The following is a 10000-nucleotide window of genomic DNA, read 5'->3' as shown; positions in this document are numbered from 1 at the left end:
CAGACAGACAGAGAGACATTCTCCCAGACAGACAGACAGACAGAGAGACATTCTCCCAGACAGACAGACAGACAGAGACACATTCTCCCAGACAGACAGAGACACATTCTCCCAGACAGACAGACAAAGAGACATTCTCCCAGACAGACAGAGACACATTCTCCCAGACAGACAGAGACAGACAGACAGATACACACACACACAGACACAGACGCACACGGACACACACAAACACACAAACACACACACACACACAGATACACACACACTGACAGACAGACACACACACACACACAGATACACACACACACACAGATACACACACACACACAGACACACACACACACACAGATACACACACACACACACACACACAGATACACACACACACACACACACACACACACACACACACACACACACACACACACACACACACACACACACACACACACACACACACACACACACACACACACACCATCATAAAATAAGAATATACTAAGGCAGTAATGTAAACATTCTCTCAATAAACCACATTAATATTTGTTGTCTGCTGATCCTGTTTCATTGGAAGACGTGTTGTAACAATATACTTCCTGGAAATGAGGTCAGAATTATGCTTTGACTGGCAAGTGCAAATATCCCTGAAATATTAGTTAAATCTCAGAAATAGGAACTTCCTTAGCAACAAATGAAATAAATTGACATCTGATTAGTTTAACATGCAGTACTCAAGTGGGTTTTTAATTATATCATTTAGGAAAGAATAAGCATACTAAATTTCTTTGAGTTTTATGCTACTTTATTACAAAATCAATATCATAAATCCACACATTCATACAAAATGACTTTTCTTATTCACAGTCAACCCCTACTACTAAAACAAAAAATGTAAAATAAAATAAAATGTATGTTAAGAAATGTACAATGCAACTGAACATTAGTAACGTACAGTGAACATACTCTTCATAAGAACATGCCTGGACAAGTCACAACTTCTACCAGGAATCGTGAGGAAAATTACAAGAATATGTAACAATATTTTAAGAATCCTCACACTCAATGAAATTACTATCAATTATAATTTTTATTTATTCATTATCAATTGCGATTTTATGCCTTCAAGAAATCTGTACAGGTGGTAGTAATTGTTCCCCGTAGATCTGATAATATATGCATCATATACAGTTATTTAAAACTAAATTTGGTAGTGTATATATGTGTATATACTCTAGTTGTATGTCATCATTTGCTGAATTTGTGATTAGGCCAAATGGGTCTTAATGAATTGATGAATGAACTATTAAATGAATGAATAAAGAGAGAGAGAAAGACCGAAAATGAGCATGTGTGAGTAAGTGTATGTGTTATATATGTGAATGAGTGTGGATGTCCTTGTGTGTATATGGCCATCTTCCTTCAGATTCCTACAATCTCCATAAGTTTGCCATTTCAGTTTTATACATGGGGCATTTCTATCTAATTTTCAAATACAAAAACTGTAACTCTCTTAGGCTGTAACAAAGGTAATTTGTATAGGACAATTGTACCCAAGGCTACTAACGATAGGGAATAACCAACATCTTTCGTATCCAGTTTACACCACTGAAGTTCCATTTTCTTCCTTCCTTCAGTTCTTCCTATTATTTCCGCTTCCTTCCCTCCTTCTGGCCAATCCTCTCCTTATTTCCTGACATTGGCATTGTTGTTGGCAGCTGGGGCTGCACGCTTCTTGACAGTGGGCCTGTCGAACATCTGCTTCATCCCACCTGCATTGCCATTGAAGAACTTGTGGTTCATTTGTGAATCAGCAGCCCAGGGGGAGTCGAATGAGGTGGTGTCCTGGTCTACAAGATGCGTGTACTTGGTCCGACCCGAACGACCAAAGTTCTTGACTTGCATGACCTGGAGTGGCAAATTTGGGCTTTAAGAATTTTGATTAAAAAAAATAATAATTATGTAAAGTCAAAAAAAGAAAAAGAAAAAAAGGAGAGAGAGAAAAAAGTATGTATACATACATACATGTATATATAAAAGAATAGAAAAAGAAAAAGAGAAGAAAACTAAAACAAACAATTCCCTTGCACAAATAATAGAATATCTTAAAAATTTCCTCACTTTAGGCAGAATAGTCTTATCGAAGTGATCTTCAAGCGTTGCCCCGGAGAAGTCCCTCTTGAACACATCCTCCTCCTCGTCCAGGAAGAAAGCGCCACGGTGGTAGTACTTCTGCAGGAACTTGTACTTCCCCTTTGTAGCTTTGTTGGTGATGACCTAAAAGGAAAAGGGAGTTTGGGTTTTTGAAATCATGTGAAATCATATAATCATATATGTATATGTGTATATATGAATATACACATATGGCTTAGATACTGATATAAAAACACATATTATCTTATATTTATCACTACTATATATTGCTATCACTTATTATTATTCATCATTAACATATGCCAACCTTGGGATTGTTACGGAGCTCAATTCGTCTCTCTTCCTCCGTCATGTTTCTCAACTTGTCAATCTCCTCTCTCTCCTTCTCTGCAGCTTCTCGTTCCTCCTGTTTAAGCACAAAAGTGAAAATACATAATTTAAAAAAAAATTTAACATGTGAATTAAAACAATAATACTGTTTTTTTTTATCTGTGTAAATGTAACCTTATGACAAAGTTGTATTTTTTTCCTGCACCAGACTGAGCCAAGTGAGGCCACCAGGTACAGGCAGCCACTTGAATGAAAAAACACAAGTACAGAAAACATATTTTTTAGGGAAAGGCACTGTAAATAGACCTTAATCCCACTTTTTAGGGCCTGAAACTCCTTTTTAACTGCAGTCAAGGCCAAACAAGCAATCAATTGTTTAGCAAACAAAACATAAGAGCCATGCAACCATCCTGCATGTTGCCATGGTTAATCATATCATTTTAAAATACTGATTATAAACAATGGGCGGCAAGTTAGTGATATCCAGTAGTAGAACACAAATCTATATGAAGTCTAAGAAACTTAACTGTCAAAACCCACACAAAAAATATATAAACATATACAACCATTCACTAATAGAAGAAGCAAATGCAGCAACTCTCAACAAGCAATATACAAGAGCAAATATCCAAATATTTACAATCTGAACCCAGTGCTCTATTTGAGAGCGACTCCCCCAAGCATTCTTTAGAAGTATTCTATCTATAAGGATTTTATGGCCCCTTAACTCCCACTGTATGTCTTCTGCTGTCAGTCAACCATAATGACCTACCAGAACAGCATTCTTCCTTACAGAAATCACATCATCCATTTTATTAACTGATTAATTGTCAATATCAGTGTTTTATTTCAGACTTCAAATTATTTGTACTAAACATCAAACTAAGGGATCTCCACCCTATAAGAACTTGACATTCTATATATAAGTGAAAGATACTATACTAGTCATTTATTTAGCAGATGTTAGCAAATATATAATATTATGACAAAATGTATGAATCCTTTTTACTCTAGAGTGGGATAAGAAACTAAAACTGACAGATACCAATTAATCTTAAAATCTCAAATAGCAAAAATATATCTATATATATTTAAAACCTGAAAAGATAAACAAATGTTTCAATGTAATCTGTACACACCTATATAGAATCTTTAGAGAATAAAATCTACTTGTGATTACCCTTTCTGAAACTCAAAACATGTATACTCATGGTAAAAATAACACATTACCTTATCTCTCTTTAATCTTCTAAGTTCCCGCAATTTCCATAGTTCATATTCTGCATCGTCAGCTTCATCATCTGTGTTGATGTTATCGATGGGATCTCCATTTTCAATAGCATTCCGGATGTTGGCTGCCTGGCGGTGCTCGTGTTCAATCATGCGGAGTGTTTCTCTACGGCGCTCTTCTACCCTCTTCCTGGTTTCTACCTCTTGCTACAAGAGGATAAATATTTATCTTTAGAGACATATTTCTCATTATTCAAAAATATTAGATGAGAGATAAACAAAAAAATATATTTAGGAAAAGATGACCAAGCATTTGCATACAAGCACAAAGATCTGCATTTGTTTGAGCTCCCGAGCTTGATTATATTATCTGAGTCTTACCTGTTTTACTTTGGCCTGCTCTTGTTCCTTTTGGTGAATCGTGACTCTGTCTTTTCTTCTGACAAAAACTGGTTTTAGTCTCGGCCCTTCCTCCTCTGAGTCTGTCTCTTCTGAATACTCTGAGCTCTCTTCTTCTGACGATTCCTCGCTGCCTTCCTCTTCTTTGCCCAACAACTAAGAGAGAGAAAAAGATGGAGGGAGAGTCCAATCAGACAACTATGACAACAGAGGTGAAGTCAGCAATACACATGTTAGATAGTCTTTTCAATCTGATTTCATTTCATAAAATAATATTGACATGTCAAACTCACCTCCTCCTCTTGCTGGATCTTCTGCAATGCTCGCTGACGGAGGTTGAGGCGACGCGAGGCCAGCTCACTCTCGTCAACCTCCCCTTCTGATTCACTGTCTGACTCAGCCAAGCGATGGCTTGTGCGCACTTCTGGTCGTACAGGTGGGATATCTGGCATTTCATCAGACATATCTTCTTCATGCTCTTCCTCTTCTCTCTCTTCTTCACTCATGTCCACAATTTCAGCCTGGTAATAAGAATAATAATTATTATGTTGCTTACATACCATTAAAATAATAATAATTACACCTTTATATCTCTGATTATAACTTAGAAATTCTCCTAGAATAGCATGTTAAAAAAAAAATTCTCAGGGGATGGGGTGGGGGCTCACAGTGCCCCAGAAACTATTTGGACTCACTTTGCTCACCAACCTCTAAATGAGTAGAATTGTCATCATCAAAGCCAAAAAATAATGTACATGAGTAATAATGCCACATAAAGAAAAATTAAACCTAGACAGAAATATATCACCATAAATTAACAAATTATCCAAGCTGAGCCTCTAACCTGATGTACAACTCTCCTTCTCGGCATTTCAACCTCTAACTCGTCCTCACTGGGCGGCCTCTGTCGGTTGGCCAGCAGACGCCGCAGCCTAGGGTCAGCCATCTCAGCCTCTGTAAGGGACTTGTGTGTGGGGGGTGAGGGAGGAGCAGCACCTCGTGGTCTGGTGAAGTCTTCATCCTCTTCCTCTTCTTCATCTGATGATGCTGGGGCATAGTCTGGTCGCTTTCCACTCACGTAACGCTGCACTTTCACTTTTTTCATGGACACCTCACCTGAAATGATCCATGGACTCTTGTTATTTCTTGGCATGTAGAAAGTACGGAATCGGTACTCGGATATTATGGAAATAGGCGAGCCAAACCAGCCAATTGAAATGCGTTAGGTATTTTGAATTCCAAACATTGAAAACCAAGACGGTGGCACCCCTGACACCTCCTGCGCCTGCGATTTACAAAACGAGATGCATGGACAGTGCAAAAGGCGAACAGCTTACTGAAACCAGGCCCCGGTGGCCAACAGCCAACTCTGTACACCGAGGCTCTGATGTACACATATGCTACATATTGGTGCAAGCATGGCAGTTTGTATGTCACAAGAGGCAGGGGAATTCGCAATAGTCAGTGGTATGATTTGTTTATTTTTATTTTTTTTCATTCATTCATCACAACGCAAAAAGGTGGCCTTAGGGTACCATTTGACAGGTCAGGTCAGGTCAGGTCAGGTCAGATATCCGTGTAAATAACCGCTTCTGTGTTAGGAATCAGTACACTGATCTCTGTGGACGTAGGAATGACTTTCGGGTTTAGGTACATGGATCTACGTACGGAAGAATCACGTTTGGGTTTAGGTACATGGAAATCCGTGTACGGAAGGCTGATTTTTCACCATCTGTGTATATAACCCAAGCCTATACAATTTGGGAATTATGTATTAAATCCTATTTTTTTCATTTTCTATGATAACCTTTAAGAACTAGAATATTTCACCATGTAACACATCTGATTTATAATTAACGAGTAATATGAAATCCCCACTTACCATTTTCATAAAGTAAGACTCAATATAATCTATAATGGAAATAATGCTAAAACATAGTTCTATATGAGTAATAAACGGGTTAACCTTGTTTAGTCTTTTTTATAAAATTACTTTTATTACTCCTCTATTACATTTTCTGAAAACTTGCACTGACCTTTTAAAGCAAAAGTCAAAGCACTAAAGATTATCCTAAAATCTTTATACACCTCTTGTAAAAATACATACAATACAAAAAATACATAAGCTAAATAATAGGCTGGTTGACATGTATGCTAGAAATTGCATACATATCTTTTTTAATATAATAGCAGCTTACATTGTTGCTATTTTTCCTGCCTTTTTCCTGCATAACCTTAATACATTTCATGGTCTCCCCTCCTACTGGGATTAATACTGTCGCTATAATTGAGTTCAGCCGGACTAAATCATAATATTTACTTCAGAGTAACTCCCAAACATCAGTCACAGGGTAAACAAGACACAGAATTGACAGATTGATAATGCTCGTAGAAATGAACCAAAAATCTCTTTACAAAACTACCTGATACTTTAATGTCAAATAAAGAAACATTCTAAGATTTATCTCATCAGAGCAACATAATGGCCACAGTGACACTTTTCTAAAGCCTGGTGTAATGAAGCCACTGCAACTTATTAATTCCAAGAGCTGTCATTAATCGATGGTGGAAGGCAGGGGCTGTACAATTACCACTGTCTGATTAACAAGTACAATTGACAGCCCAGCCATACCAGATTCGCTGGCATCAGTTGATAATTGTCCTCGAATATAATAATTGAAAATAGGCTTAAGGGTGTTCAAATTGGCATTCTGGAAGATATTTGACACGTCCCTTGAGACTTTCATTAGTCTGTCGTGGTTTAAACATACCTTTATCATTCATAATAGGGACGGCTCCTGCGGTTGATTGGATCCCCATGGGCTGGGCTGCCCCCGGAGGAGCAGTCCAAGAAGTATTATCCATTTTGAGCCTCCTTTTACGTCAGAAAAAGAGAAATAAGACGCAGGATTCAGGAATAGCAGCCACACTCGCTCGCGGTCAATGTTTACGTTTTCTCGACTCGGGTATGGCACCTTTGGAATCTTTTGTTTTTTATTGTGGTTTATATTCGTAGTCTCTGTGTTTAATAGTTTCAATAGAAATAATTTTTAAATCAAATTGTGTACTTGTTTTGTTAATTTCAAGATTCATTATATTTGATGTGAGGGTTTGTTGGTGATCATATATTTCTAATGGTTAGTATCGCTTCGTAACTCTAATCAAAAGATGATTCTGATGTGTTTTTATGTATCAGCATATAACATACACAACTACATTTCAACACTATAGAAACAGACAGTATAAAAAATTAAAACATTGAAAAGCTGACACCCCTAACCCATGTGTTCACAATCCAAACACAAAAACAAAACAAACTATGACAGATTCCCAGCGCTTTCCAGCCATAATCACTTGACGTTTATATATCCCCGAGTGTCTCAAATTGCCTTTATTCCTCACCTGTCGTTAGTTAAGGCGGCGACATGATTGGGCTGACCGTCACGAGGAACCAGATTTTGGCGAGAAATTCCGTCTCTTTGAACATCCTAAAACGACACAAGAAAAGGGTAATTAATTGCCTTTTATCTTTGTGTTATTTAGTGTAGGTCTTAAATGGATGTGATGGAGTTGGTGGCTAGTTTGTGGCTTGCTTTCTTAACCTACTCTTCTACATTTATTCTTTTTGCGAATAAACTACTCTAATTTATAATAATGTTGATAATAATGATAATGTTGATGCATGGAATTAAGGCTAGGCACGGGCTGAATCAGCCATATATTTTTTAATTACAGTATATTTTGATTTTTAGTTTTTCTCCATAAGTATTTAGTAAAACATCCATTTTATTTTTGGCTCTCTGGCAAAGGGACGTGAACCACCAGGGTGTTAGGTCAACAATCCTTCTAGCACAAGAATATCAGTGGGGGAGCTGTGTTGTCCTTTACCAGAGTGCCAGAAGTACAGAGGGGAGTGTCAGTTGATTAAGTGTTATTGTCATTTAATGCCTTTCTCTTCTCTCTTCAAAGAAGGAAATCATCACAAAGTATTCACTAAATGATTTTAAAAACCACAATTTTTATCCCCCCAGGATCGAGAGCCAAAGGTGACGAACACCCAGCGAGCGTTGGAATACTTTGATGTCGCCTACGCACCTGTTTACGGCACACGTTGGCCCTCAGTAAGGCTAGCTCTCCTCTCCAAGCCAAAGTATATCGCCGTGCTCAATAACTTTGCTAGTTATGAAGAGACGATTGATAGGTTTCAGGTCAGTGCAGGTCAACTGGTCCAGGTCCCTCATTTGAAAAAGTTGATTAACAGAATTATAGAAACACAAATTTGATATGTTTAGTCTATATGAATATGAATGTTAGCACAGGAATTAATATGTTAATATGGGATGTAAAGTTTAATAGAATCATAATGTATGAAATTAAGATTGATAGAAATGTTAGTTTTGAAAAGCAAGTCAGTATGTATATATAAAGGTTCATAGTAAGATTAGATCATTTAACATAGATTAAAAGAGACCAATTGGTTTAAACATACAATTTAACACACAGAACCTAGGGGCCTGGAACATCGGAAAAAAGTACTCCGCTATAAGGGAAAAAATGAGAATGAGACAAGAGCAAAGCCAGACAGTATCCCAAAATCATCAAAGAGGAGAAACGGATGAAGAAACAACTACCGGGAAGTCTGTGAGACCTTCCCTGATTGAGGTATGTGGTCAGGGATGTGCTTTATGTCCTATTAATTACTGATTCTCAAAAGAAGATGAAAAATCAGAAACAAAAATTACAAGCGTAAATCCTACCTGAGAAATGAAATAACAAGATTTATAGATTTAAATTGATATTCAGTTTGGGATCACTATCATAGCTGCTGAAAATGTTTAAATCCCTAGAAAATAAAACCAAACTAAAAATTGAAAATGTATTGATGCTTATCTTCTGAACACCAGCTATAAAGACTGTTTTCGTAGTAGGCATTTACCCCATTCAAAAATCATCGGTAAAATCCCCACAGCTTGATGATGATGAGCTGGCAGCCAGGGCTAGGGTAGTGCCCAAAGAACGTTATCCAGAGGAGTACAGACTGCGTGCAGCAGCCCAGAGTCCGGCAGAGCTTGAAGCAGATTTAGCAAGTCGAGTGATAGAGCCCTCAGAAGCGGGAGGAAGTAGCCTGTTGATGGACTATGTACCTGCTACTAGATTAAAGGTGGGTGATGTGTGGGTTCTCTTAGTTTCTGTCTGCCTATCCCTCCCCTCTGCTCTCTCTTCTTCCTGTTTTTCACCCTTCCCCTCAGTCTTCTCTTTTGTCTCTCTCACTCCTTTCTCCTCTCTTCTCTTCTTTTCTCTGTAATCTCCTTGCCTCTCTTCTTTCCTTTCTCTCCCACCCCTCTCTCCTTCCCTTTCACTCCTTTCTGCATTCCTCATGTCTTTACCTCTCTCCAATATACTTGTAACCTCTTCACCCTTGCAGTAAACTAAAATTGATAAATAAAGACCAACAGATTGCCATATTTTGTAATACATTTTGTTTATTTCTATGTTTACTTGTATTTTCCTAGGGCTTGGAGAATTGGGTGGAAGAAGCTGATGTTTTCACGGATGCTAGTCAGGGTGATCAGGAAATAGGTGTCACAGTTATCAAACAAGAAGAACCCATTGATTTCCCCAAGATGCTGAAGATATTTGCATTCGAGAAGGGTAACATCTCAGATTTTCCTCAGGTGAATTTAAGTTGTAATGAGTTTGATTTGAGATGCATTGTTGTGTTTATGGACTTTTGTCTTTATGGTTTTTATTTTAGACCAGTAGATTGCATGTGTATGTGTATATTTGATGTGCATATATAAGCCTAAAGTCATATTCCTATCAAAAACAAGGTAAGGGGGATAAAAAATACAAAAAACAATCCACAAGGGGGGGGGGGGATGATATA

General features: G+C 37.7%; 2 protein-coding genes across 2 annotated transcripts in view; one reads left to right on the top strand and one right to left on the bottom strand.

Annotated features, from left to right (window-relative positions):
- Positions 1-783: 783 nt before the first annotated feature.
- Mfap1 (Microfibril-associated protein 1) lies at positions 784-7080 on the bottom strand. The gene is made up of 8 exons (XM_027368987.2): positions 6885-7080; positions 4958-5229; positions 4407-4634; positions 4096-4269; positions 3715-3921; positions 2462-2560; positions 2122-2277; positions 784-1908 (listed from the first exon to the last, which is right to left on the bottom strand). Exons 1-8 carry the CDS (start codon positions 6976-6978, stop codon positions 1687-1689), a joined length of 1452 nt encoding a protein of 483 aa, XP_027224788.1. The 5' UTR covers positions 6979-7080; the 3' UTR covers positions 784-1686.
- A 310-nt stretch (positions 7081-7390) lies between these two features.
- The window catches only part of l(2)10685 (5-methylcytosine rRNA methyltransferase l(2)10685), a 17898-nt gene continuing 15288 nt past the window's right edge, over positions 7391-10000 (top strand). Inside the window, exons 1-5 of the mRNA XM_027368985.2 lie at positions 7391-7622; positions 8145-8321; positions 8617-8775; positions 9083-9274; positions 9627-9788. Of these exons, the coding sequence (XP_027224786.2) occupies positions 7539-7622; positions 8145-8321; positions 8617-8775; positions 9083-9274; positions 9627-9788 (774 nt within the window). The 5' untranslated portion in view covers positions 7391-7538. The remainder of the gene's footprint in view (positions 7623-8144; positions 8322-8616; positions 8776-9082; positions 9275-9626; positions 9789-10000) is intronic.

The sequence above is a fragment of the Penaeus vannamei genome, chromosome 3, assembly GCF_042767895.1.
Source record: "Penaeus vannamei isolate JL-2024 chromosome 3, ASM4276789v1, whole genome shotgun sequence".
NCBI lineage: Eukaryota > Metazoa > Arthropoda > Malacostraca > Decapoda > Penaeidae > Penaeus > Penaeus vannamei.
This window is presented reverse-complemented; position numbering and strand designations above follow the sequence as displayed.